We start from the raw sequence: 26,416 nt of genomic DNA, 5'->3' as shown, positions 1-26,416 counted from the left end.
TATTATTATTTTCTTCAGGGCCCTTGTAGTTATTTATTATTACAATAAAAACGTCAACAAATAAAACTTTTTCGATCGCCTCCATTTATCACACAAACTTACAATTTTTGTTGTAAAATTACACATTTTGTGTAACGTTGGATCTAAATTTGCGAATGTTATTCTATGTTTTTGTTGTAAGATTTTAACCGATAGAAAAAATACAGTTTATAAAAATGGATTAAAAAAGAAATATTGAAATCTTTTGAACCAATAGGCTCTTCTTTAGTGAGTATCTGTCTGAATAAAATACCAAACGTTTCACGTCGGTAGGCTTTCTTAGTGATGTCTGGAATTATACAGAAGAAGTTGGCCGCCAATTTTCATATATATACAGAAGAAACCACAAACACGTCGAAGCTTCTTCATCCATCGTTTTATCTCTTTGCTTTGGTTTCGATTGGTTTGGGTCTAGGAGAAGAGACGGAGCCACCATTACCAAGTGCTGCAGCTGCCGACTCAACATGTGTCAACAGATACTCGTAGATCTTCTTCCGTAATCGATCGATTGTTTCTTTAGAGACTTCTTGTAATCCTTCTTCATCTTCTTTGGACCCAATCTCATCTAACCAATCATTCACACTCTTGAGCTGAGACAGCATCCCGGCGATCTGTCCGTTATCAGACAGATTCAGATTCGAAGATGTAATCACGTCAGCGTCCAAGAATCTCTCTACAAAACCCAAAAACCAATCTTGTGAAACCATTTGCAACTTCTCTGCAAGATCAGTTGCCTCGTTTAGACCATTCCCTTTCACCCAGTTTAGCGGTGGAGACTCTGAACCTGCTACTGATGTGGCCTTTTGGCTGCTACTGTTCTCCCTGTGTTTACGAATCATGCCTTGTGCTACGAGTTTAGATCCAATCGTCGGCTTGTTTTGTACACTCCCACGAGGTTTACCGGAGGAATTACTACCCGGGCTCTCAAGTATGATCAGAGGTTTGCTCTTGGAGGCAGCAAGTTTGGCTGGTTTGTTAGAGTAGACAGAAAAGGGAGATAAGTTAGTGACCAACGCAGCTTGGACCCACGAGGCTGCCAATTTTTGTTTTTCTGATGCTGCCTTTATAGCTTCCTCGGATTTGTTTTCTTCATTTTCTGGGGAAGACATCGGACAAATTAATCTGGACAATGACTCTGTTATTATTTGAACGTTCTTCAAACCAGAATGGAGCTTCAGGAACTGCTCAACAACTGGCAACGGATCATCTTCCTTCGCTGTTGACATAAGATCGCTGTACATACTACAAAAAGGAAAAGCAGAATAAAGTTTAGAAACAACTTAGACGGTAACAGTTACATTTAGAGACAAACATTTATGTTTTATCTCTTCCAAAGCCAGCCAATGAATAACTTTTGTTAAGATATTACGCACATGAGGCATTGAAGTAAGCTCTCAGAAGCAGAGGCTTCTTGCATGGCCTCTATTGCGACACCTTGGGCAGCATCTCTATGCCTCAAGACTTCCTGCAAATATCGACAGCAGCAAGGACTCAATAAGCATGATGCCTAAGATTAAAACATAACATGCATAAACTTTCTAAAAATGAATGAATTTCTAAACTGGTTGTTTTGAACTTTGAAAGTGAATTTTCTTAATCACTACAGATGCTTCAAAGCCTAATCATAAAGCAAGCACATATGAGGATCCAACTTCCAAGAGCAGTATACCTGTCCCATCCTCGAAAGAGATGAAGGGAGTGAACTCCACTGGATATCTCCCGCCGCTAATCTTTTACCATTAACAGGGACTTTCACCAAATTCCCAGGCAATCCATTCTCTGCAATAGATTTCTTCTCGACAGATTTAGATTTAGGCCTACTCGTTTTATCTTTGGTGTCCAGTATTCCGGTTGTCTCGACTTTCTTGGTTGGCTGAATCTTATTTTGCTCCTTCGATGATCTTGCAAATACATTAGCCCTCTCCTGTTTGCTTGGCAAATTCTCACTCGATGTGCTTTTCCGTGCCGCCTAGCAACCAAATAAAATACAAGCAATATTCAGAAAATTGAAAACAGTAAAAAGTAATCACAAATCATGTAGTTACAGATGAATTCAGATGGAAAATAAAACAAGAAACTGATAAGGAAAACAGGCGAAAGTATGATACAAAACCCAAGGAATAGAAACCAATTTCTCAAACAACTGGTTTCAGCTTCAAATCAAGTAATGATGAATAGGAGGAATTGTCTAAATGCCACTTCACATGTCTAAAAAAGTACTCTTTGGCAAACAATAAAATCAAGAAAGATAAATCCAAAAAGCTTACTGTTGAATTCCGGGAATCAGGGGTTATATCACGTCTGGAAAGGCTAGATTTAGATCTATCTGAACTCCTGATATCTAAATTCCCTTCCCAGCTTTTCCTCAACGCCTTAGCTCCAAACTCAATCCCTTGCACAAAATTCTTAATCATGGGAAGCTTTTTCCCAACACTTGGACTCTCCGGTTTGACAAGAGACCTCCCTTTATCTACCAACCCCATCCTAGGAGAACCTTTCTCCAACACCTTAGGCTTCACATTCTGTTGCTGCTTAATCCCATTTGCAAACTTTGCAAAAGAATTAGGCAGTGAATAACAACTAGTAGGCGAAGAAGGTATAGACTTAGAACCAGAAGAAGTCTTCAGCTTCCCTAAAGATTCCTTCATTACATCCAAACTCAAACCCGATTTAGCAGACTTAGCTCGAAATAAAGCAGACGCAGGCTTCTTACCCTCAGAAGATTCATCCCTAGAGATACTTACACTCAGTCTGTTCCCTACTATTCTCTCACCCTCACTCCCATTAGAAACCACTCCTTTCATCACAGGTGCCTTGACTCTCTCTTTGGGTTTGGAATTAGCAGCAGCACCGTTATCAATAACCTTGTCATCACTAAGAAACCCTAGAGAGTGAGTAGCTACGATATCTTCAGGATCACCAACGCAAGGATGCCTACCAGGAACAGGTCTAACACCACGAAGAATCGGAACAGGGGAAGAAGACTCAACTCTATCGACATGAATGAATTGACCTAATTGGATCTTATCACTAAGAATCAAATCGTCGTGTTCGTCAGGTAAAGAGACGTAAGTGGCGTGAGAGGAATCAGAGACTCTGAGGTAAAACCCTTGGTTAGGGAAAAGCTCTCCTCCGGCTAAAGCGGGAACGATACTGACGACTTGTAAGAGAGAGGACCTGTGTTCACCGGCGATTTTGACGTCGGTGTTCATATGCTGGAGAAGCTTGAGTAATACACCAGGGACTAGATTCGCCATCTGCTTCGTAGCGCATCACCGACGGGGATCTCAAAGAGAGACGTTCTTCAGATCTCAGAAGCTAAATTGAGTGTTGTTTTGTTTGGGTGGATTCCAATGGGAGGAGAAATCAAAAGAGGGACACAAGTTTTTTTTTATTTAGTATTTAATAGTAATTATTTTTGTGGGAGAAAGAGGACAGATAGGTTTTGAACAGCAAAAAGCAAAGAGGAATGTGAAAATAATGTGAAGAGAGATAGAGAGAGAGATACTTCTTCTCTCTCTCTGCTGTGTTGGGGTGTTGTTGTGTTGTGTGTTTTTGGTGGTGGTCTATTATTATACACACACAGTCTCTCTCTTCTTCTGGACAGTACAGGCCCTTTACCTATATTAATTTGATATTAAGAATGAGAGAGCAATAAAAGAAGTAAGTAAAGAGTCAGACTCAGTTTCAGGAGTTGAGAAAAAGATGGCAAACTATTTTTCTTTTTTTTGTTGCGTTGCGCCTTATGCGGCTACACCACTGCATCTTCCATTTTACTTGGTTCTATTATCTATCTTTTTCTGTTACCTATACACTTGTATGTGCAAATGAATTATATTTTATTTTGAGTTTTATACGTTTATTATGAAAAAAAATTACTAGAGATTTCACAATATTTATTTTGGGTAAGAAACAAAGCTGAAGTAAATGATTTGTATTCAAAAAGATGAAAATTTTTTATCGTTATTGAACTGATGATTTAAAAATCTAATTTAAATTTTACTATCATCTAAAACAATATGTGGTTTTTGATTTTAACGATTTTTAAGAATTATGGAGGATTTGAAAGGATTTGTTAAGTTAAAAATACATAAATACAAATTTCATTATTTTAGATGGAATTTGAAAGAATTTTACAATAAATCCTCTAAAATCATGGTTTCAATAAACTCCTGCTAATTAGCATAGCTGCATAGTAACAATACTTTTATTACTTTATCAAGTACTCAAGAATAAAGTTGCAGTATCCCAATCAAATTAAGAATAGAATATTGTTTTATTTTTCACATTTATTACCAAGCTTACCAAACCTCCTCCAACTGAGCTTTCTAGTCAACGGTTAGGATGATTCCTGAACCTTAACCTTGTTACCCTAGCTTTATGCAGATTTTATTCTTGCCGAGTGAACATGAACGATCTAGGTTTGCAAAAAGTAGCCAAGTTTTAATCTGCATCTACCATTTGTGAGTCAATAATATCTTCATCTTGAGGAAATTTCAAGGCATTGTGTAAAATAAAAATAACAGAACATGGATGTGAAGCTGTAACAGTGAAAATTATACAACAGAGATTAAGTGAAGTGGAGATGATTATCAAATTCATCATCATCATCATCTTCTATTAAGAACTGCTCATAGATATATCATCATAGCAAAGATGATGAGATCATTACAACGAAAACCATCACCGCTATGCCGAGGTTAACCACAGTATCAACATTTTCAAACTTCTCCAGTTTCTCGTGCAAGTCTACCCGCATTTGTGTATATGGGCATTTTTGCTTCTGCATCAACAAACATAACACCTGATCTCAGTTCATCTAGTCAAATCCAGCAAAATCATGAACACAAGCCACAAAGCATGCTTAAGACCCTAACACCAGCTCAAATTCATAATTCAATTCTAATATACAGTATTCTGTATGTAAAGTACTCAAGCCAAAGTATAATAAAATCAGTGAAGGGACAAGGGAGTATAGCCAGTTACCTCAGTTTTCAACTCATCGTTTGGGATGTTTGCCTTCTGAAGCTCATCGTGCTCAGAAAGTTGATTGACTGGCATCTCAGAATTGATCTTATTATTGGACGTTTTACTTGAGAAAGCTTTGTAAACTGAATCAGTATGAATAGTCTCCATAACTGAACCGAAGAAATTTGTGACAGGCACCTAATTTTCCATAATAAGTAAACTTGGAGAATGAGTAAATAATCATCTTAAGACAGTACTGTAGTTCATAAAAAACAGAAACAAACGTCAAACATATCCGGAAGGTGCAAGCTTTTCATCTAAATCAATATCGTTTCCGTGATCATGTAATAACAGTGAACTTATGGAAAATCCAAGACTGATCCCCAACATAACAAGCAGCTAAAACCTAGGTAACTTGGTCTTGATTGGTCACAACAGAATAGTAATTTAAGCTGACATTAAATTAAAAAACGTGACATTGCACAATCAATTCCTCCTTACCTCCGCCAGATGTGGTTGATAAAGATCAGTCCGGTAGTAGGCAGTAGACATTAGCAGTTTCGGATCGTAGGACCTAAATAAACTGCACAATAGCAAGGGGAGAACAAATGTTTGTAGCTCAGAGAGTTCAGTTTAAAAAGGAGTATCAAATCTAACAATGATCCTAAAATTGTCATACGTAAAAATCCTGAGACAAAGATAACTCGCTAAAATATTAGAACTGGTACACACGAAAAGTTCCAAAATATGACCAGAATTTACAAGGGAGTTCAGACAACCAGAAAAGGTTTAGTCAGACATCAAACCATTTATTTGTCTCTTTAGTCAATTCAACAATCACGATGTCGTCAAATATAGTTAAAGTGAAAAGAAATATCATATAAAACGTCAGCATAATGTTCGTGACAAGAGTTGCATAGCTATTGTACCTGTTAAGTGATGCATTGTCATAAATATTGAGCCTCTCAAAGAATGCAAGAGTGTAATATGTAAACCGATCAACAACAGATACACCAACCTGTAGCAAAAACAATATAAGAATTGGGCAGCAATACAATGATAAAAAGAAGAAACAATCCGTAAACAATATGATGATTTCACTGAAAAGTTCCCCCTTGATATTGTAATAGTACTTTCCATTCATGATATAGTGAAAGGCACTTACATCTGAGTCCAGGTGATGGGAATATGAGTTCTCCCCTTTCAGACTGCTACCAATAGCCAAAACACCAGGAGATTGAAGCTATGGAAACAATTGTTTCAGAAAATTAACAACGTCAGAGAAAATTTTCGTACATTGGGTGGATTAACTGCTAAAAACAAGCTCACATAAGCTGTGAAGATACTACTAGGATATCAACATATTAACTCGAAAAGGCAGAGCAAAAACAAAAATTTTAGCGTACTGAAATATAAAGACGAAATAATCCTGAAAAAGTGCGTTAAGATGTACCTGATTAAAGAGAGTGGCAGCTTGGCAAGTGTCAACCATTATCATCAACTCCTTGAATCTGGGCTAGCCAAAAAATTGTCATTAGAGTCAAAACTTAATTAAGATGGACAAAAACTGAATATTATTTTTTCCAGCAAGAAATGGCCCATGGAAAAGCCAGATTTTCAAGACACAGATATGACTTGAGAAACTCCATAAATGTGACACATACCTACGCTTCTCTTTCATTTGTTTAACAGCATCTGCTAAATCGTGACTCTGGAGTTCTTCTGCATCTTGAAACTTTAGAAACTCATCACCTCCATGCCCAGTCATGTACAGCAGAATATGGCTACCCTCATCACTGAGAAGACGCTTTGACCTTGGAACAGCATTCTCATGACGCCCAGTTAAAACCCGTAAGAAGTTTTCAACTGTTACCTCATACCCACGATAATCTACCTGAGTGAGAATGATTTCATACAATCAGCCTTTCTTCCGGAAAACATGTCTGTTATATTATATGGCCTGGGAGCACCATAATAGAAAATGTATATATGTTGGCAGCGAGCAATCTTATGGAAACACAGAGAATAAGAAATCGCAGAATACAACAATAAAATGATTCTGTGCTTATAAATATGAAGGCTAAGATGCATATACTTCTAACATACCTACTCTAGACAGAACCTTCACTACTACATTCGTTTTGTTAAACCCTTGGAGAAATGTCATTCAACTAGAAATTTACCTCAACGTTATCTCCATACAGGTTAAGTTTGTGGTTTTCATTATTAAAAACTTGAGCAGGATATTCATTTCTAGCATTACAGGCCATATCATCTGCCAACATCAGAATAATCCTCTCATCTGGTATTCCAAGTCTCTTGACTGTCCTAGAAACACCAAGTTAAGAAACAAAATGTGAAGAGAACAACCTCCATGAACGGTTATTCCAAGATAAAAAGGTTTCAGTTAAGGGAAAGCAAAAAGAGGTATCACCTATAGAGGGACAGAGTATTGGCCATGTGCCGGTAGTTAAACCTGAGAAATAACAACCACAGCAATAGGTTAGTATGGACGAGACATGTAACTTTAGGCAGATAGTTATATAATTTGGTAACTAGAACAGGTTTATCAATCAAGCATCCTCTCTCTTATAAGGTCCTTGGTTCTATTTCAATACAAAGAGATGGAACCAAATTGCAAAAGATGAACACTAATCCGAATTAAGAGGAGGAGGAGGGAGTATACCAGAAGCGAGAAGTGCAGACCAAGACAGCCCAATTGTTCGTGTGAATAGTCGTATCCCCAGAAGAGAAGGCGAACGAGTAACAGAGAAGCATTACGAGTATAACAATCTTCATTATTTTGGAAGATGAAAATCTAAAACACAAAAAAGTTGAAATCGATTGTGAGGTTTTCCGAATCTAACTAACAATATGCGTCTCCGATTGAGATTTGTAGTCTCTAATGCATATGGGTTTCACAAAGATCTACCTAATGAAGTTACCAGCACCAAAGAGAGAGAGAATTCGGCGTCCGCGATGAAACTCCGGTAAAAAGATCAGCTAACCGGCGGAGGCGTGGAAGGGAACGGAAAAGAATGGAGCAGACGACGACGACGACGACTGAGAAAATAATTAAAGCTCTTTGTATATTTTACTTTTTTACACAAAGAAATTTACTAATTTGACAAAAAAAAAAAAAAGACATTTACTTGTTTGTTTATTTTAAATAATCATCTATCTAACAATTAAAAGATTTTTATAAGACTATTTTTGCATGTTAAATTGTTACAATCTGGTACTGAAATTCAATAATATATGATTTTCTTTGAATTTTTAATTATGATATCTCCTATCAAATTTTCAAAAATTATAATTTAGAAAAATAAATTAAAAAATATTTTTAACTTAAACAAAAAAAAACCCGGTTTACGACCCGGTCAGGTAATTTCTATTTTCGTACGATTTACAAAATACTCTTTCACTTCACACGCAGTAGTGATCGAGAAGAGAGATAAGAAAAGTATGAAGGATCGTTAAGAAGATACAAAACCTTGTTAATTTAGTAATCAACAATTCAACATCAAATGATGTATCTTAAAAAGAATGGAATCAAATCTTGTTTCAAGGGCACAAAAAAAAAGTAATTATTACTTGGAGAGTCACAAATCAATCAATCACTAAAGAAACTAAAAAATATGTTTCCGTTGACCGNAAAAAAAAAAAAAAAAAAAAAAAAAAAAAAAAAAAAAAAAAAAAAAAAGATCAATCAGAGACTGGTAATAAGAAGCTAAATCCTGAATTCTCCCGGATTAAAGGTGGCGGTTCGATATCCGCAATTTCAAACCTCTCCATCGACTTTGATAAATCATCAACCGAGAAAGGGATGCTGCAACATCATTTATAAACCACACCCAATTAGAAGAAGACTTCATCGATCAACTGCCCCCGAAAACGAAATCTTATTGGTATTTTTGTTAGTAAATGAAGTTAAACCTGGAGTCGTCATCCAAAAGGAATGAGTTGCTAACAGCATTGTTCGAATCTTCTGTCATTAGAACCCTCATATTTGCTATCACCTATATTTATTGAGAGAAAGTTATATATTAGCTAACTAAATGATATAATCACACAGATCAGATCATCAGACAGTGGCTTAAGGTGACTTACGTCCGGGGAGACGCTGTGAGTGCCATATTTGTCATCCCAGTACATCGTACTGATCCTGTATAGCTGTTGTATGCTTAGTACCTGTCCACAGTTTCAATTTATCAGCAAATGCAAACTACAAAGCTCTGACCTTTTATGACATTTGTAAGCAAATTGGATAGTGTTTCATATGGAATGTAGAAGAGTCGAATCATATTTGGACTGAAAAAACTTACCGGGCAAAGATCATGGCTGATCTCATCAAGATTTTTCTTTGGTTTTTGGTGTATGACCTGTCGTTGGAGCAAGCATAAATATGGTTTACCCTCATGGGACTATCCTTAAGGTTCAGATAGAAGATAAGGAAATGTTACCAGAAACCCAATGGCCTGTCTGATATGCTTAAGCTCATCCCATGAAGAACCCGCATACTGCAATTGTTGTTGTTAGTTTTTGTTGAGTTATTAATAACAGAGTGATAATTAACTACGCGAGTTACCTCATCTGTTGCCTTGAAACACCAATGTTCCAATTCAGACAAGCCGGCTTTGACGTACTCGCCATTGCTAAATGAACAACACTCGCGTCTCAATAAAAGACTGTTGGGGACAACAAAGGAAGCATTTGATTAGTAGAAGATAGCTAGCAATGTTTTGAGTCTAGAGATAATAGTGTTTTAGATACAAATGAGCCCCGGAAAAACCTGTTAAACAGCTGAACATTGATGAATGAGAATATCTGCGTAAACACCTTACGAACCAAGAATGAAGGAACCTAAAAAGCATAATTAGAAGGTTTAAACTCAGGGCAGTCCAGAACTTGTTTATATTTAGAGGAAATGAAATCATGAAGGAACTCACATTGTTTGATTTCAGAGTATTAAGGAAATTTGTAAGGCTCTTGACAATTCCTTGCCAGTGGGCAATCAGTGCTTGCTGAGCTGCAGTGTTGCCAACGGAACGAGATGCTCCTTTAACTAAACTTGCCCTCGATGTTCTTGGCGCCTATTTGAAGTTGCAGACAGACAAATTCATTTAGCGGTAAAAAACTTCATTTTGTCCTGATGAACGTGGTGGCTATAATTAACGGCATACCTGAATGCACAATCCAAGGAGCGGAGAAATCTCTTTCTTCAAGTTATCCCGAATCATTCCATATATCTTTTCAACATAAGCTGTGAGTTGCTGCTTAAACAGTAAAGCCGGATATTTTGCTTCAACTTGTCTTAAGGTATCTGCTCCACCTCCCGCAGTACCGTTTATCATGGCAAAATTTACACCTGGGGGTGCCCCGCGGAAACTCTATAATGGACATTCTCAAAGTTAAAACTTATAATGAATCACGAAGATTTTGCTACATTGTGTTGATGGATCTCAAACCATATATAATATACCTGATTCATCCTTCCAAATAGAGTGGCAGAAGATGAACGGCGGCGTTGTGGAGCCATCCCAGCTGCACCACTAGCTTTGAGCGTGCGCTGGAGGAGTAAGAGGAGTGTTGAAGTATTGGATAACCAATAGGCCAATGTATTGTTGTTATCTTGAGTCTGAGAGATCAACTTTCACAAGGTTACTCTCCGATACACTTGCAATCACAATTAAATACCTAAGAAAATTAGGAAGCTCATGCAAATTACCTCAATAGCATGGCCTATTGTCTGAATAATGCGATCAAAGACACTGGTTCTTTCGACTTCAAATGACCTCCATTGCAGTAGGCATTTGTAAATGATACATGCTGTGATAGGTCTGTTCCCTTGGAAACCCAAGTGTTGAACAATGCAGCGGATAAGTAGCTCGTGATTTTCTTGCTGCTTCTCGTTTAATGATTTCTGTGGTTTATCTTCCACTTCTGAGGGATCTCTATTCATCGAATGGCTATGCAGATCCTGATTCAAATTGAAATCCATTGCTTCATCATTAAATTAATCCGAAACCTAGATATGATTCGGACAGACGATCCAAACCAAATTAGTTAACTTATTTACCAAGTTTGACCTCGCATCCACTGCAAAATGACCACTCTCCGAACCTCTCTGTTTTTATTAAACAGATGGTTAAGTCATCAAGTTCAGGCAAAAGCAACAAAAAGATACATGTGGTTTCATTTATTTATTTGAATTTTACTGTTTCAGTTACCTGTAAAATGGACCGGGAGCGGCCAGAGAGAAATTTATTTGGTGCCATGGAGACAGCCTGTTGCCGTAAGACTTTATTCTCCGATTCTAAGTTGCTGCACTTTTCCTCCATCCTGGGATCACATTATCTTCTTGTTTCAGCTCAGAGGAGAATGAATTACCCGCAAATCATGATGAACAGAAAGATATTAATAACAATACTTTATGATATATGCTTACCTTGTCAGGGATTCTTGGAGTTGCTGACCTTTCTTCTCTGACTCTTCCAGTTTTTTCTTTTTGTCTTCAAGAGACTCTTGAGCTTCTTCGAATTTCCCCACTGCATCATCAGCTCTTTGTTTCTCGTTTTCTAGAGTAGCCTGTTGCAACACAAATGATTACTGATGCTAAGTAAAAATGAATGTAAATCTCAAATTTAGATGGAATTGAAAAGTAATTTCAGACAACTGAGTGGACATTGATAGCCACTGACAGCGGTACCTTTACACTCTCCAATTCCTCCGTCATTAATTCAATCTTCTTGGTATCTTCAACTAAAACTTGTGTTTCCTTAATAACAGGAGGAGCTTCTTCTGCGGCTTTCTTTGCAGCTTCGCGTTCCTTCACAAGCAACGCATTTGTCTCTTCAACTTTCTTCCGCATTTCCTCGAATGAACTCTGAAGTTTTGCTATCTCCTGAGTCTTTGCTTCTTCTAAGTCACTCTGCAAAATTAGTTCAGTGCTAGACATTATACATCTACTTCAAAATGATCAATTATAATGATGTTTCTTTAGCAAATACGTACCCTCGAACGTTTCTCCAACTGGACACGGTATGTGAGTTCTTCGACTTTCTTTTCAAGCATATCCTTTGCCTCTTTAAGTGCTCCTGTTTCCCTTGAAGCCTGAAAATAAGAAATGTTGTTGCATAGTTAACCGAGTATCCACAATCATAACAGCAGCAAATCTAATGTTTAAAGCAGTCACTTAGTTACTACGAAAGAAAGAAAACAATAAAAAATTTCAGTTTCAGCTTCAAGAACTCTTGAACTAAAATCCTGATTTCGAAAGTATTTTTCAAAAGACTAAATCCTTGCCGATGAAAAGTTCCCATCTCCACGTACATGGCATGCTAGTTTCCAAGGAAAACATGATGTATTATTCTAATAGGCTTTTGGCAGTGTGATGTATATATATATATGTGAATAATAAAGGAACATTATTAGCAAATCCACATTAAATAGTTGTACCATTTTGAGCTTCCTAAGTTCTCTCTTAGCAAGTCTGCCTCTCCATCGTGTTTGAGATAGGATCACCCCATTTTTAAGCTTTTTGTAGTACGAGATTGCTCTGTGACTACGCCACTGAGCCTGCCATTAGTAGCAGGAAACTATGCGTTAATGATCATGAGATACCTAACATAATATTAGAGCGTGTAGTTCTCGCAAGAACAGAAACCTGAACAATTGTGGCAGCCTTTGTTTGCTTCCTGAATCTGAATTGTTTACGAGCAGACATTGCTCTTAAACCAGTCTGTACAACAAGAGAAGCGACATGGAGCTTTTTATATGATTTTCTAGAACAATATCTCCGACCATTCTTCTGAATCTTCATAACAGCAGCTTCTCGTCTCAAATTTTCGTAAAGTTTGCAGGAAAGTCTCCCTACGATATTTACAAAAGTTACATAAACATTTTCAATATTCAGCAGATCATTCTTAACTGTGACAAAGTTAATGCCCTTCTAAATTCCACAGAAAGCGATTGAGCAAGTAGATGGCTCACCTCTACATATAGCCTGAAGAGATATTGTGGCCTTTCTCAGAACCATAAATCTTTTCTGAGCCTGATGAGTTCGTATTCGCCTCTGAATTTTTTTTGCAGCACTACTTAGCACCTCGGCCCTTCTAGCGTCGAGTTCAGCCATCTGACCAGCCCGTAAGAAGACCTTTGTTTTACCAATCTGCATTATCAAAAGATGTTTTCCATTTGGTTTAAGTAAAACTCTGGGGTCACTGAACCATATCCCATTGCAGCACCAATACTATACAATTGGTTCCATAACACTTGAGGACCTGTTACCTGGTATCCTTTGAGTCCCATGTTGTCCAAGATCTTTTGGGATGCTACCTTCTCATCGAAGCTGTTCAGGAGAAGTCAGAAAATCTGTAAATAGTACAATTTGATCAGCTAGAGAGAATGGTTTTTTTACTTACTTCCCTTCTAAAGCAGCAGGAGATAGAAGTCCAAAACGGTTTATGAACTCAAAGAACGGTTTACGAGTTGGATACCCTGCACAACTAATTCTGATCGCCTCTAAAACACCCTGGAAAGACAACATGAAGGTTATGAGTTATATTAGTACATACTTTTCTGTCATTACTTCGCAGGAAATTTGAAACATGAAAAGGTTTTTAGAACCCATTATGTTTAGAACAAATCCATTGTCAAAATATTATCTTATATTTACTTACACCACATCGCAGTTGCTGCATGATGTTCACATTCTCAAATATGGCAGGCTTTAGAAGATTGTTAGGCTTCACACATCTGATGTAATGAGGCTCAGTAGAATTTAATGTTTCCATCAGTTGCTGGAGTTGCATCTGCATCAACCAGGCCAATAATTAGTTGTAACATCTACTTGTTGTTAAGAAAATATTAGTCTTCTCGAGTAGTTAGCCATTCTTCCTTAAAACAGTTAATGCTGAACATCTGATATAAGCTTTGGCACCTTAAAACGAGAACCAATGGATGAAAACTTTGAGGATTTAGATGTTTCTTCCGGGAGTGGAGGGAAAAGACCCACGACAAAAGGACATTTGGAAGCCTCCAGCAAATCTTGGTGTTCAGGGATCACATAATCCTTGTTTTTATCCAGAAATAGTTCAGATTGATATAGAACCTGAAAATTTAGAAGATATGAGAGACCTGTGTGTGTTTACAAAGTGAACTTTCTTCGAAGGGAGAAAGAAAGAACCTACTTCTCCAGCATAATGAGCAACGGCGAAATCTGTTCGAGAGAGTTTTGGTTTGACAAAGCGCTTGTGGTTCTTAAAAGTCTGATATAGCTTGTTTGCAAATGTTTCGTGGGTTGACTTTGGAAACATGCTGAAAAATCACACCTTGTTAATTCAAACCAAGAACATAATCACTTCTTCTTTCATATGGAACTTGTTTGATATTTAACATTACCAAGCTTCATCTAGGAGAGCAACAATCCCACCAGGCTTCTGCAGGTGGAAAAGAAAAAGTGAAAAGTCAGACAAAAATACAACAGGTATAAGGGGGTTGCCTTGATAACAATGTCCTTTCTTGGTTAAGAAATGACCTTTTCTATAAGATCGAGAACATCTTGATTGTCCACAAATTCAATGTAACTCCAATTTATTGCTTCTTTTGTGTACTCTTCCTGTTCCATCTTGAAAACGTGCTGAAGCAGCAAAGAAAAACCAGAGTATTCAAAAAGCCTATTTGAGAATCACAGCTGGGATTGATAAACCGTTTTCCTCTGCAATCAAGAACCTACCTGATTGAAATGCTGCTGCAACTTCTCATTAGTGAAATTAATACAGAACTGTTCAAAACTGCAGCAGAAGGGTATTAGGCTATTAGCAGAGGATGATAAAATGCATATCTGTGAGCCTTTGACAGCATAGAGATTCATTTACCTGTTAGTTTTGAAGCTTTCAAATCCGTAAATGTCCAGAACTCCAATTAGAGATCTAGAATTGGCATCTTGTCCAATCGAGTTATTAATCTTGTCTACCAACCTGCACATTACTAGAGATATTCACTTAGCATCAAATATGTAAATATCAGTTATCTTGATCTTGTCCCCTAAACCAACCACTTACCAGTCGAACAATCGAGAATAGACTGTCTTAGCGAGACCGTCTCTGCTGGTCACAGCACTCTGTGGATCAAGACTTCTCTTGATAACTTCCTCGGGTGTGATCATAACACGTTTACATAACGCATCTTCAAGTGCCTTTAAATCACACCTGTAACGAGACTTACAATTAGCTTGCCTCAACTGATAACACATTTTAGAGGACTCCTCAGAGACAATGTTTTTTACATGAGAAGTTCCGCTGCAGTTTTAAGATGAAATTTCGCCTTATCATCCTTGGGAACTGATGAATCCACTTCTTTCCCCTTAGTAAATTCGATGTTTCCAATATGAAGAATCGCAGCTACCACTCTAAAAATTGCTTCCTGTTGATACAAAGGCAGAATTAAGTTCATCATCAATAAAGAAGTGTAGGAAACTAAAATGAATATGCAACATACTAACTGTAGTTTCTTACACAAACCGACCTGTTCCTTCTCGCTAATTCCAACAATATCCATAGCTCTCCTTGTTGCAAGATAATCATGAGCATCGCTTATACCGACAAGCTCGAAGCACTTGGACTGGTTCAGATAATGAAAGGTCTTTGGATGACCGAGCTTGTACTTTTCAATTTCCTGTTAGTTCAATCAAATCATATGGCTAGTTCTTGGGGAACAAGATATATTCCAATAACTTAACCGAACTTACCTCCTGTGGTGCGGCACAAAGAAGGTAGAAGCAGTGGTAATTGCGCTCCGGATCAGAGATTTGACACACACGAGACCTCTCTAGAAGATAGGTCCTTATAGCAGCTCCAGATATTCTTCCTTGCTTATCAAATTGAATTTCAACAAATTTACCAAAGCGACTGTGCCAAAAAAGCATAGTAAACAATCAGGTAAAGTCCCAACAATAGATACAGATGTGCACTATTATAACTAGATTTTGCATCACCTTGAGTTGTTATTCCTCACAGTTTTTGCGTTCCCAAAGGCTTCAAGGACAGGATTTGACTGGACGCAGATATTACAAACAAGTTAGTAGATTAATCTCCAGTAGGGACCATACATATATAAGAAGATCACAGAAAAGAAAGATAGAAAAGCCATTACTTCAAGAACTTGTTGTTCAACAGTCCGTCCTTCTGTAACCGCACGACCTCCCAAGTATGCGAGGTATCTCATAAGCATCTTAGTAGTTTCAGTTTTTCCTGCTCCGCTCTCGCCACTTACAAGAATGGAATTGCTTTTTCCCTCATTGATCATGGCCCTGAGTGTATAGATAAAAGGACGTTTTACACTGACAGCATATTTATTATGTGTAGATCATACTATATATATAAATATATGAACAATCACCTATATGCAACATCAGCAACTGCAAAAACATGAGGGCTTAGTTCTCCAAATGGTGCTCCTTTGTATTGTTGCATCATATGGGCATCATAGATGTGAGGCAATCGTTGAAATGGATTAATAGCGATAAGGATGTTTCCTGTGTATGTCTGTCATGAACAATTATAGAATTAAGGTCAAGACAGATAATAGTAGTAAAACTTAAGGTCTCTACAACATAGTGTAAGAGATACTAACATAGATCTCATTAAGTTCATATCTGATCTTCAAGTTCTGAAGAACACCAGGTTCATGCAAATAGGAGAGCTTTGTCATGTCATCGACACCACCCGCAGGAGCTTCCACATCCTTTGGGTATATCTTTGACAACTTTGCAGTAACCTATACAAGTCAACAACAGAGAAATATAACTCAGTTTTTAGGATTACAGTAAAGGTGCCAAGTTGAAAATGCTACAGTTTAGGCGATTGAGATGACTGGCAAGAACCTGCTTGCCAGTTGTGGCTTGGATCACAACTTCTTGTCCATTGATCTTTTCAACCTCACCATCAACCCAAGCAATATCTGGATCTTCAACCCACACATGAGAACCTACAATGATATTTACTGGAGTTCCCTGCAATTTAACAAAAGCAAGAGAGTGTTGATAATGCTAAAAACAACAAGCAGCTTTATATGAAACGATACGAGGAGAGTGTTGAGATGCTTCTACATTCACAGAACAATTAAACATGAAAACCTAAGGAAAGTAAGACGTTCACACCGTACCATTATCCAGTATTAGTCTGTCTTTTCTTCTTCACAATAATCCAATCCTTGGGACATTTTACCGCAGTGAATTGGGACGAGGTGACTTATTACGCAAGAAATCTACAAAATTCTGCAGATTCCAATACAAACAGACAACACCGGAGATTCGGACAAACTCTCATGAAACAAAATCAACCCACAATTTCAAGATATCCTCAGGGAAAAGGGTCACCCAGAACAAAAGCAAAACGACGGAATCGCCAGAAACTGATGAAACGGAAGCATGAGATTGGGCGCAATCGAGATCGAGATCGAGATCGAGAGAGAGAGAGAGGGGAAGAAAAGAGGTGAAAGAGTGATTGTAGGAAGGAGTAAATAGGACAGAGAGGGAGAGAGAGAGTGACATTGTTGTTCGCCAGAGGGAGGATTCATCATCCTTGGACTTCGCTAGGTTTCTTTCTTCCCCATGGAATTCGCGCCAATTCGTGGACCTTAATCAGTCTTTGTCCTCGCACTCGCAACTCACCACGTACACTCTCTCTCTCAAAATAATAATATTTTATTTATACCTAATATAACCCCAAAGCGAGTTTGTTTTAGTTTGGAACTTCAGCTATTGTTTGGGTTTAATCTTATAATTTTGATTGGTATCAGATGGCGTATCACTAAAACCATCAATGAACCTGATTAGTATATTAATAGAATGATGTTTTTTTGGGAGAAACAAATAATATAAGCACAGCATAGCGGCTTTTTTCCTATAGCAGCAAATACACCGAAACATAGTGTACATTGATTTCATTTACATTCCTCAATATTTTCTAGGCTGGCTTATGTGTAATAATAATAACTCTGCGCAGCACCAGAGGCAATATACTCTACTATATGATTGATTAAACCACTCTCTTTCACATATTCACAGTTTTGCCAATTACTGTGGTGAAGGAAGCACCAGCCGGTTCAAAGGCTTCAGCACTTCCGTCAGCTGAGCAAAGGATGGCCGCAGATTCGGATCCCTGCCCAAACAACAAAAACATAAATCAACCGACATTATTCACTTGGGCACAGATTCTCAAGAGTGTTTTCAGTTTTGTTTCAATCACTTACGTTTGCCAACATTCCAAGATGATCCTTCCCACCACAGGATCAAGTTCCTTGGGGATCTCAAGCCGACGATTCTGGAAACCAACTGCTCCAACTACTTGCATTGGATTCATTCCTCGCCATGGACATCTCAATGTTGCTAGTTCCCAAAGTATTACCCCAAAACTGTATACATCACACCTGCGGAAAAACCAGCCGCCATTTTTTTCAATTCTCCTTGGGAAAAGGTGAAAATAAGAGTAAAGTAGAGCCAAAGTACAGAACTGAGCTTCTAAGCTAACTCACTTTTCATTTGATGGCTCATTCCGTAGAACTTCTGGAGCCATCCATTCGGGCTAGCAAAATTAAGAATGCATGTGATCAGAGAAATAAGCCAATACCCCCAAATTACGAGCATGCCAGCTGGAAATTTGGATGTCTATCAAACAGCAGTGACATCAAGGAGATTTGTGTTCTCACCGTTCCAGCAGTTGATTTTGAGGATAAAAAGGTATTGTGCTTTAAGCGAGACAACCCAAAATCACCGACCTGCAAGGTGAGTGAGATAAAAAACAAAATCTAATCATATGACATCAGAGTAAACAAGTCTATTAGNGCTCCAACTACTTGCATTGGATTCATTCCTCGCCATGGACATCTCAATGTTGCTAGTTCCCAAAGTATTACCCCAAAACTGTATACATCACACCTGCGGAAAAACCAGCCGCCATTTTTTTCAATTCTCCTTGGGAAAAGGTGAAAATAAGAGTAAAGTAGAGCCAAAGTACAGAACTGAGCTTCTAAGCTAACTCACTTTTCATTTGATGGCTCATTCCGTAGAACTTCTGGAGCCATCCATTCGGGCTAGCAAAATTAAGAATGCATGTGATCAGAGAAATAAGCCAATACCCCCAAATTACGAGCATGCCAGCTGGAAATTTGGATGTCTATCAAACAGCAGTGACATCAAGGAGATTTGTGTTCTCACCGTTCCAGCAGTTGATTTTGAGGATAAAAAGGTATTGTGCTTTAAGCGAGACAACCCAAAATCACCGACCTGCAAGGTGAGTGAGATAAAAAACAAAATCTAATCATATGACATCAGAGTAAACAAGTCTATTAGTTGGACAGCTTCGAAAATAATGTCTACTTACCTTAACATTCCAGTTGTTATCAACCAAAAGGTTTGGTGTTTTTAAATCACGATGAACAATTGTTGGTGTGCTGGTGTGTAAGCAATTCATCCCCATTGCCTGAAAAGTAATAATATGATCTGAATTTTAGTGACTATTTTAAACTAAATAAGCCAGGGGACATGGAATTTGATATATGGATCTATTTTTTTACCACATCAAGGGCCATTTTTATTCGCCGCCGCTCATCAATCTGAGATTTGGGCCGATGAAGGATTCGATACAAGCTTCCTCTACAATTATAGAATTACAGAAGAAAGTCGTTGAGTGCTCAAAATCTCATATGCAATTGATTTCATAACAAGACGATGAAACAAACCTTGGCAGATACTCTGTGACGATGGAAAGGTTTGGAGGACGAGTAACAGCCCCAAGGAAGAATACAACATTTGGATGACGCAATCTTCGCATGATACGTACCTTCAGATACGGAATATTGAAAATAAGAGTGGGAATCCAAAGGCATGAATATAAGCAGCTGCAACGTATGCCATAGTGGTTACAACCAAAATAAATAAATGAGTAACCTCCTTCAGCAGAAATCCCTGATCCCAAGAATTAGCTTTGAGAATCTTATGAAAAGGTTCCAAAGGCTCCTCACTACTATGGATTCTACCCATTATGCTTACATTGGAGGATTACATACAATATAAACTACACACAATCATTACTAGTGATAATTTGATTGTGCCATCCAGATACTGCCCAAGTTAAGAAGTGAGATCATATAAAAAAGGTAAGCTATCCCTTCCCTGATTGGCCTCTTGTAATGAAGATTTTTGACCTAATTTAATATCCTCATTTACTATCGTAATCACTAGCAGCTAAGAATACTAGTAAAACAACGCTAGTGAATTTATGGCTTACTTCGCTTCTGAACTCGGCCAAAGCAGCACCTGAGAAGTCCTGGTCCAAAAATTTCTTGACAGCAACTTCCTAAATCCAACCATAACAAAGAAGAAGAAAATTAAAGTTGAAACCTTCTACTTTTGTGAAGAAAATCAGCATGGGCAGACACAGAAGGCTAGTTTAAATCACGAAAATTATTGAAAAGTAACAAGACAAGAGCTTATACTGATGAGAGAATGCAAAGTAATATCATGGAGGCCCCTGATGCATTTGTGGCTAGTGACTGAAACAAGCCTATCTAAAACTAAAAGTGCTCTTCAAACACGATTCACTTAAAGAACACAATCACTGTTTGACTATTAAAAATAACAAAACATGCATTTAGGCGCTGCAATTTAGCTCTTTGAACTCAGTCATTAAATATTGTCTTTAAGTCTTCTAAGCACTAACAAATCCTACGGGCTAATAAATTTTGAAGTTCCAGATAACAGCCAGATGCGTGCTCCTTAATCTTCTGAAGTCAACTGTAAGGTTATAAAAAAACTAACCGTGCCATTCCAGTCGGCATTATAGACCTCTCCATAGGAACCTAACCACAATAAAATAAGCATTAGAACAACTGATTTCCAAAAAAAGTTATATGCTACCTAAAGTGTTAATGTCATAGCTATTCTAGTTAAAAGGCAAATGTAGATGGTAGAAAGGGGCTATGCTATAAAAGTTTTCTCCCAATAGATACAGTACTACTAACTAGTTGCCGTCAGAAAAGGGAAGAAAACAAATACTAAGTAGTTTAATATTTCAAACATGTAAAAATAAATGGCAGATCACATTACCTAATCCTATTCTCTCCCCAATAACAAGATCATTCCAAGGAATTTCACATTCACCAACATCTGCATCATCAAGAACTTGAGGATCATTCCGGTAAGATGTGGAATCAAGAGATGAACTTGTACTTTCGTGATCCTTAAGCCTCAGATCACACCCAGTAGATATGTCATCACTTGTGTACTTTCTATGATCGTGGATATGAGATTCATCCTTTTGGTGTCCATGTACCACATGAGCAGCATTATGCTGGAGATGTAGTTCATCGTTGGTGTTTCTGTTCATATCCTCCACCATACTTGGTGTGAACTGATTTCCAGGGGATGTGAAGGGTGGTGAAGCAGCAACCGGTGACACAAATGTCATATTGTCTCTGCCAGGCACATTTGATGGAACAACTCCATTGGAGCTGGAGGTAGCATATGAGGAATTAGAGTTTCCATAACGAGGTTCACGATGGAGCTGAAGATTCTCCTTTCTCTTTGGGGCTTCATTGCAGCTGTAATTCTTCCACATCATTGGTGCAGGTGATCTACCAACCAGAGGATTATTTTTTTGTTGATGAAAATCATCAACACTATTCAAACCTGATTTAGTGGGCATAAACAGCTTGTCAGCTCCCTTATTTTGAAATGGGTTCAGGTCTGCGAAAAGGTTTTTTGGGTCTTCCTCACTGTTCTGATTGTATGGAACTATATTCATATTCGTTCTTGAACAGTCATTTATGGCTCCTCGATTTCCCTTTGCAATTGCTGTAGAGGAAATATTCTCCAACTGACTAGAACTCGGTACGCTAGAAGGTGAAGCGCTCAAATCTACGTTCCGAAGTGGGGCCAACTTTGGGGTTGAGGAATCTGTCCTTTCAGCCTCTGGCCTTCTATTCAAAGACGAACTATTGTGGGCCATAGAACTCTGACTACTGCCTTCACCTTCCGACACCTTTGGCGCTGAATGCTTGATGTCATTTGACAACTGAGCTGTAGGGAAGTTGTTTCCATGTGAGTTATATGACTCAACGGTATAATCCTTACCACTTGCAAAATCAGCAGGTATAAGCGTCCCAGGATCTGTCATAAGATCAACCAAGTACTCTCTGAAAAGAGAGGAGATATGTTACTTTTGTGCAAAAAAATAGTTTTTTTTACTGGAATCATAGTGAAAAGGTCAAACAATTACCTTTCATCTTCCAGTCTTATTGTGTTCACAGCATCATCCTCATTCCCTGTGTAGTGGCTACCTTTTACCAACCTACAAGGTAACCTTACACTATCTGCCAAAACCTACATTGGCAGAAGTAAACTGTCCACGATCAATTTCCAAAATTATCTACTTAGGTGCGAAAAAATAGTTGTAGATATCTGATTTAGGCAAGGCTGAAGGCAATCAATTAACTCAGATTTACTTAACAGAGATCAGTTGATACTGAAGTACCACAAGCAGTGACTCAGGGCAGAATCCAACGCAAGAGGTTCTCATTAAATATTTAAAAGAAAAGGTTTTGAACTTTAAATCCACACAACCAAAAAAGCTTGGTATTCAATTCACAGCGAAAGAGATTTGTTCAGTCATTCTTCACATATGATTTCATTACTAGCCACAAGTATGATAAACCAAGAGAGTAAATCCAAGAAGAGGATTTAGAAAATTACCTTGAAAAGCAGAGCACGATGCCTAGAGATACCAATATTTACAAATCCAATAGGGAATACACAAGTATTCAATGCTGCCTTGAACTCGCTGCTTTTTTCAGTCCACCTTGCCAACACTGTATTGGAATCTTCCGCAGATCCACCCATATGCTCTGTGACAAGTTCAGCCAGCCTCTGTACCAACACACTGACACTGGTAGTAGGACAATCCAGTGCAATGCATTGTGCAATCTGTAGCAGCTCATCCAGGGAAGGATCAATAGGTCGATTTACAACAACAGCTTCAAAGCCAGGGGTTCCATGATTGCTTTCAAGATCTTCCAGCGATGGCATTTCTCCCTGCTTTGTTGAGTCTGTGGATAGACTGTACACATCGTAGAAACTATCGACAACTTTCTCCTCATAGTCAAGCACTCCATATTCCTAGGAATCGTTCAAAACATGTTATTCATGTAAGATCATGTAGGCAGTACCAAATCGGCAAGACATTTGGCCCACATAGTTAGGTAGATTAGAGGAAACAAAGCTAAGCAGGTGCAACAACAACAACAAAAATCACCAGACAGAAGCTTCTTTAGCATACAGATCAGTAAAGGAGCAATGCAATTCAATCTGAAATTCAATTAGCTATGGAATCCAGTAATTCAATAAGAATACCCACAACCATGGAATGTTAAATTCCGCTTGAATTGTTTATGACTCGAGACTCGAAAACAAACAAAGAGAGAATTCAGCATTTCCCTAGATAACAAGAGAAAGAAGACTAACCCAGTACTGTCTCGATAACCTCTGGGCCACCACCTCCGACGAATCCCTCCTAGAGTCCATCCGTTGATGGCTTCCTAAGCTCAACAACGTGGCCGCTCGGATCTGATGCTTCTCCGGATCCTCGCTGGACAGCGAATTCGAAGCACTGATCGCTAGGGCTAACTGAACTTGATACTCCTCCTCGGACGACATGTAATCGGCACGGTTGGAAGCAGCAGTAGGAGAAGGAGAAGTCATCGAAGAAGCAGGTGCGGTCACCGGAACCGTTTCGGCGACAGAAGAAGGGGTAGCTTGAGGAGGAGGAGGATTAGCAGAAGAAACGTGAATCCGATTTTGATCGGATGTAGAAGAGGGAACAGCATCGTTGGTTCGATTCAGCTGCTCTTGATTCCCACCTCTGTGTAGCTTCTTGAAAATATGCTTCATCGGTCTCTCTTTTCAGATTCTTCTTCTTCCGTTGGTCAAAATCAAAAAAAAGTGGTGGGAGTGACGGAAACGAAACTTAAGCCGGCGAGTTAAAAGGAATGGGGAGGGACTAAGTTTCCCGGATTTACGATTATGCCACTGTTTTGACCTTTTTTGTTAAATTATCCAATTAAGATGAAGGATTTAGGAGAAAATGTGACACGTTGCTTTCAGGACCCACACGCTATAATTTTCTATACGCGGCTAATAGGGTTAAAAAATAATGTAAAAAGTAAAACTTAATTACAAAGTGAAAACGACATGTATCACAGTATCAGTAAAATCCATATAGGTGGTTCTTGGCAGATTTTGAGCGGGAGATTCCGCACCGGAATCCAAACTAAGCATGAGTACGATCATGAAACCATTCTTTAGCATTCTTCCATATCAACACATTCAAGTACTAAAGAGGACTAACGGGAACAGTAAAAACACACTACACGAAGGTAGATAAGAACAGAGCTTTTGACATAGACAAGCCGGTTTTAGTTTCTTAAACAAATTTATCTTCATTCATGATATTGTAATACCTACATATCAACCAAAACTTACAAAGTAGAGCAAATTCTCTTCTGTGACAAAATTTCAGCTTTATTCCTGCAAATCTAATTGGATACGAAACAAGAAACAATACAACAACTACTACTACTACAGCGTTCTGTGTCTATGTGTGGAATGGGGCAGCCAACCATCATTCTGATTCTGAGTGTAACAGCTTGTCCTCGTTTCTGTGTATTGCTGGAACTGCTTTACCGGAATCCAGGCAACAAGTGTTCGTAAGTAAATTAAAAAGGAACTCATAATCGATACCACTGATAAGATAACGAAGATTAACAAGTAAAATCTATAGTTCAAACATTAAACATCCATCGTTTGCTTTTAAATTACTCATTGAGGTTGTATTGCTCCATGTCATACTTTCAAACAGTCTAAATCGGCATAAACTCTTCCACACTACATTGTGTCACACTTTGAAGAACTATAAGATTTTCAGGAACACACTCATGGAGAATATTTGGACGGTAAGAATAGGCAACACTAGTACATGAAGAAAAGTGAGAAATGTTCATAAACTTACAGTTAATTCTTGTTTTCAACTTCTTCCTCTTGCCATTACTCACTTGGTTTCCACCACTATAGTTAATGCTCGTTTTCAACTTCTTCGTCTTGCTATTACTTCCTTGGTCTCCACTACTTATAGAGTTGTAATCTCGTAAAGGATGATACTTCATGGATTCTAGCTCTTTTATGGCTATGTCAAATCGGTGTTTTACCTCCCTCTGCAATTACGGAGAATAACAATATAAGAGAGTTAGAAAGTCAACCAGAGGAAGTTTGGAACAATGATTGGAATTCCCTGACTTGATACTCACAAGTTCCCTATTCACACCCATGATTTGCTGCTTGCACAACTTTATCTCCATCTCAACTGCACGCAGACGACCCTCAACAGGAACGGCGTTTTGCTCAACCAATTGTTTTTGTCTGCCACGTACGATCTCTGGCTGCCAAACCTTCAGAGCTACTGATGCTTGCCTGCGAGAGACAAGAACAAATGACATCAGTAAGGAATGAATGAGGCAAGAACAGTATGACCAATCTCATTTTCACTTTGATCAAACAAAAGAATCATCTTTTCAAACTTGTCACAAAACAATATACAATCATCTCCTCCTTTAGAGTCAGAACTTATTAAAAACTAAAACAACAACAAACAAGAAACATAAGAGAAAACTTTCTGGAAATTTACAGTAATGTTCTCCAGGTGAGGGACTAGTTAGTGGTGTACCTCACTTTGTGCAAATTAGAAAACTCGAGAGAAGCAGACTGTAATCTATCAGCCTCTTCTGATAACCGAGACTCCAATTCACGAATTCTCCGTCTCCATTCAGAAATCTCACTCTCCTTCCTGAGTAAAGCTCTCCTATGGGCAGCTAATTTCCTCTCCTTATCCCTCTCAAACCTATCCAACACACACACACTCAGTGACAACACAAGGAACCTCATAATAAGTTAATAACACACAAATTTGAATCAAATAACAATATACCTAGTCTTGTAGATAAACTTGGTGGGAGATTGAGATTGAGAAGAGGAAGCAGAGATGATGTGGGTGGGGAAATCATGAAAGAGAAGAAGGTCCCAGAAGCAATCATCGGAAGACAAACGGCGGAGACGATGAGAGGAGATGGAGATGCAGCAGAGATCTTTGTAAGAGAAAGCTGAGGACTTAACCCCAATCTCTAGAATCTTTCTCCATAGCTCGTCGGGTATTTCGTTCGCCGACATTTCTCTTTCTAGGGTTCTTAATCCCAATTTGGGGTTGATCGGAGAGTTTTTTTAAATCCCAATTTGTTAGGTTTCAACAAGACGACAAAATTAATTTTTTTTTTAATTAAAAATAAAAATAAAAGGAGCTGGTCA

General features: G+C 38.3%; 5 protein-coding genes across 9 annotated transcripts; all 5 read right to left on the bottom strand.

The window, feature by feature from the left end:
- On the bottom strand, positions 202-3,599 carry LOC104755062. Its single transcript, XM_010477386.2, has 4 exons — positions 2,307-3,599; positions 1,709-2,008; positions 1,413-1,504; positions 202-1,281 (listed from the first exon to the last, which is right to left on the bottom strand). Exons 1-4 carry the CDS (start codon positions 3,294-3,296, stop codon positions 417-419), a joined length of 2,247 nt encoding a protein of 748 aa, XP_010475688.1. The 5' UTR covers positions 3,297-3,599; the 3' UTR covers positions 202-416.
- On the bottom strand, positions 4,525-8,085 carry LOC104755061 (putative GPI-anchor transamidase). 2 transcript variants are annotated; one of them, XM_010477384.1, is made up of 11 exons: positions 7,940-8,085; positions 7,694-7,825; positions 7,442-7,483; positions 7,191-7,335; positions 6,672-6,901; positions 6,461-6,518; positions 6,173-6,250; positions 5,937-6,025; positions 5,509-5,590; positions 5,026-5,205; positions 4,525-4,822 (listed from the first exon to the last, which is right to left on the bottom strand). In XM_010477384.1, exons 2-11 carry the CDS (start codon positions 7,804-7,806, stop codon positions 4,685-4,687), a joined length of 1,155 nt encoding a protein of 384 aa, XP_010475686.1. In that variant the 5' UTR covers positions 7,807-7,825; positions 7,940-8,085; the 3' UTR covers positions 4,525-4,684. The 2 variants fall into 2 exon arrangements, with proteins under 2 accessions (XP_010475686.1, XP_010475687.1); XM_010477385.2 differs by lacking the exon at positions 7,940-8,085 and having other exon boundaries at positions 4,685-4,822; positions 7,191-7,330; positions 7,694-7,737.
- On the bottom strand, positions 8,704-17,560 carry LOC104755060 (myosin-9). The gene is made up of 38 exons (XM_019238830.1): positions 17,351-17,560; positions 16,892-17,020; positions 16,642-16,785; positions 16,408-16,553; positions 16,162-16,318; positions 16,004-16,062; positions 15,758-15,917; positions 15,535-15,684; positions 15,296-15,432; positions 15,072-15,218; positions 14,886-14,987; positions 14,744-14,801; positions 14,546-14,647; positions 14,410-14,447; positions 14,199-14,325; positions 13,949-14,119; positions 13,689-13,820; positions 13,431-13,540; positions 13,297-13,357; positions 13,000-13,177; positions 12,674-12,879; positions 12,466-12,585; positions 12,022-12,120; positions 11,717-11,938; positions 11,456-11,595; positions 11,238-11,349; positions 11,087-11,134; positions 10,736-10,987; positions 10,490-10,645; positions 10,191-10,397; positions 9,957-10,100; positions 9,800-9,870; positions 9,596-9,695; positions 9,471-9,527; positions 9,333-9,389; positions 9,118-9,198; positions 8,944-9,026; positions 8,704-8,836 (listed from the first exon to the last, which is right to left on the bottom strand). The coding sequence occupies exons 1-38, from the start codon at positions 17,558-17,560 to the stop codon at positions 8,713-8,715; spliced, it is 4,797 nt and encodes a 1,598-aa protein (XP_019094375.1). The 3' UTR covers positions 8,704-8,712.
- LOC104755059 (serine/threonine-protein kinase EDR1-like) lies at positions 17,883-24,044 on the bottom strand. Of its 2 annotated transcripts, XM_010477382.2 has the most exons (13): positions 23,528-24,040; positions 22,760-23,182; positions 22,287-22,390; positions 21,116-22,203; positions 20,828-20,868; positions 20,298-20,366; positions 19,750-19,850; positions 19,585-19,663; positions 19,392-19,490; positions 19,226-19,294; positions 19,052-19,101; positions 18,262-18,438; positions 17,883-18,170 (listed from the first exon to the last, which is right to left on the bottom strand). In XM_010477382.2, the coding sequence occupies exons 1-13, from the start codon at positions 23,951-23,953 to the stop codon at positions 18,086-18,088; spliced, it is 2,811 nt and encodes a 936-aa protein (XP_010475684.1). In that variant the 5' UTR covers positions 23,954-24,040; the 3' UTR covers positions 17,883-18,085. The 2 variants fall into 2 exon arrangements, with proteins under 2 accessions (XP_010475684.1, XP_019095319.1); XM_019239774.1 differs by lacking the exons at positions 17,883-18,170; positions 18,262-18,438; positions 19,052-19,101; positions 19,226-19,294 and having other exon boundaries at positions 19,435-19,490; positions 19,750-19,908; positions 23,528-24,044.
- LOC104755058 (F-box protein SKIP24-like) lies at positions 24,467-26,376 on the bottom strand. Of its 3 annotated transcripts, none has more exons than XM_010477379.2 (5): positions 26,043-26,376; positions 25,782-25,955; positions 25,366-25,528; positions 25,071-25,272; positions 24,467-24,739 (listed from the first exon to the last, which is right to left on the bottom strand). In XM_010477379.2, the coding sequence occupies exons 1-5, from the start codon at positions 26,279-26,281 to the stop codon at positions 24,684-24,686; spliced, it is 834 nt and encodes a 277-aa protein (XP_010475681.1). In that variant the 5' UTR covers positions 26,282-26,376; the 3' UTR covers positions 24,467-24,683. The 3 variants fall into 3 exon arrangements, with proteins under 3 accessions (XP_010475681.1, XP_010475683.1, XP_010475680.1); XM_010477381.2 differs by having other exon boundaries at positions 24,468-24,736; positions 26,043-26,373; XM_010477378.1 differs by lacking the exon at positions 24,467-24,739 and having other exon boundaries at positions 24,908-25,272.

The sequence above is a fragment of the Camelina sativa genome, chromosome 17, assembly GCF_000633955.1.
Source record: "Camelina sativa cultivar DH55 chromosome 17, Cs, whole genome shotgun sequence".
Taxonomy (NCBI): Eukaryota; Viridiplantae; Streptophyta; class Magnoliopsida; order Brassicales; family Brassicaceae; genus Camelina; species Camelina sativa.
Note: the sequence above shows the minus strand (reverse complement) of the source record. Positions and strands in the feature narration are given on the sequence as shown.

Excerpts from the sequence above, each read along its gene's own strand:
- LOC104755060 (XM_019238830.1), bottom strand. The coding sequence starts at position 17,560 with ATGTCACTCTCTCTCTCCCTCTCTGTCCTATTTACTCCTTCCTACAAT. Across the intron at positions 13,358-13,430 it reads CCTGCTGCTTTAGAAGGGAA|CTTCGATGAGAAGGTAGCAT; the intron begins GTAAGTAAAAAA and ends TCTCCTGAACAG. Across the intron at positions 10,101-10,190 it reads TCCTTGGATTGTGCATTCAG|GCGCCAAGAACATCGAGGGC; the intron begins GTATGCCGTTAA and ends AACTTCAAATAG.
- LOC104755061 (XM_010477384.1), bottom strand. The coding sequence starts at position 7,806 with ATGAAGATTGTTATACTCGTAATGCTTCTCTGTTACTCGTTCGCCTTC. Across the intron at positions 7,484-7,693 it reads GTCTGCACTTCTCGCTTCTG|GTTTAACTACCGGCACATGG; the intron begins GTATACTCCCTC and ends GTTATTTCTCAG. Across the intron at positions 6,902-7,190 it reads TGTATGGAGATAACGTTGAG|GTAGATTATCGTGGGTATGA; the intron begins GTAAATTTCTAG and ends ATTCTCACTCAG.
- LOC104755058 (XM_010477378.1), bottom strand. The coding sequence starts at position 26,281 with ATGTCGGCGAACGAAATACCCGACGAGCTATGGAGAAAGATTCTAGAG. Across the intron at positions 25,956-26,042 it reads AAGTTTATCTACAAGACTAG|GTTTGAGAGGGATAAGGAGA; the intron begins GTATATTGTTAT and ends TGTGTTGGATAG. Across the intron at positions 25,529-25,781 it reads TCTAATTTGCACAAAGTGAG|GCAAGCATCAGTAGCTCTGA; the intron begins GTACACCACTAA and ends TGTCTCTCGCAG.
- LOC104755059 (XM_010477382.2), bottom strand. The coding sequence starts at position 23,953 with ATGAAGCATATTTTCAAGAAGCTACACAGAGGTGGGAATCAAGAGCAG. Across the intron at positions 20,367-20,827 it reads ATGCCGACTGGAATGGCACG|GAAGTTGCTGTCAAGAAATT; the intron begins GTTAGTTTTTTT and ends GGTTGGATTTAG. Across the intron at positions 19,295-19,391 it reads ATAACAACTGGAATGTTAAG|GTCGGTGATTTTGGGTTGTC; the intron begins GTAAGTAGACAT and ends CTCACCTTGCAG.
- LOC104755062 (XM_010477386.2), bottom strand. The coding sequence starts at position 3,296 with ATGGCGAATCTAGTCCCTGGTGTATTACTCAAGCTTCTCCAGCATATG. Across the intron at positions 1,505-1,708 it reads CTCTTTCGAGGATGGGACAG|GAAGTCTTGAGGCATAGAGA; the intron begins GTATACTGCTCT and ends CGATATTTGCAG. Across the intron at positions 1,282-1,412 it reads AGCTTACTTCAATGCCTCAT|TATGTACAGCGATCTTATGT; the intron begins GTGCGTAATATC and ends TCCTTTTTGTAG.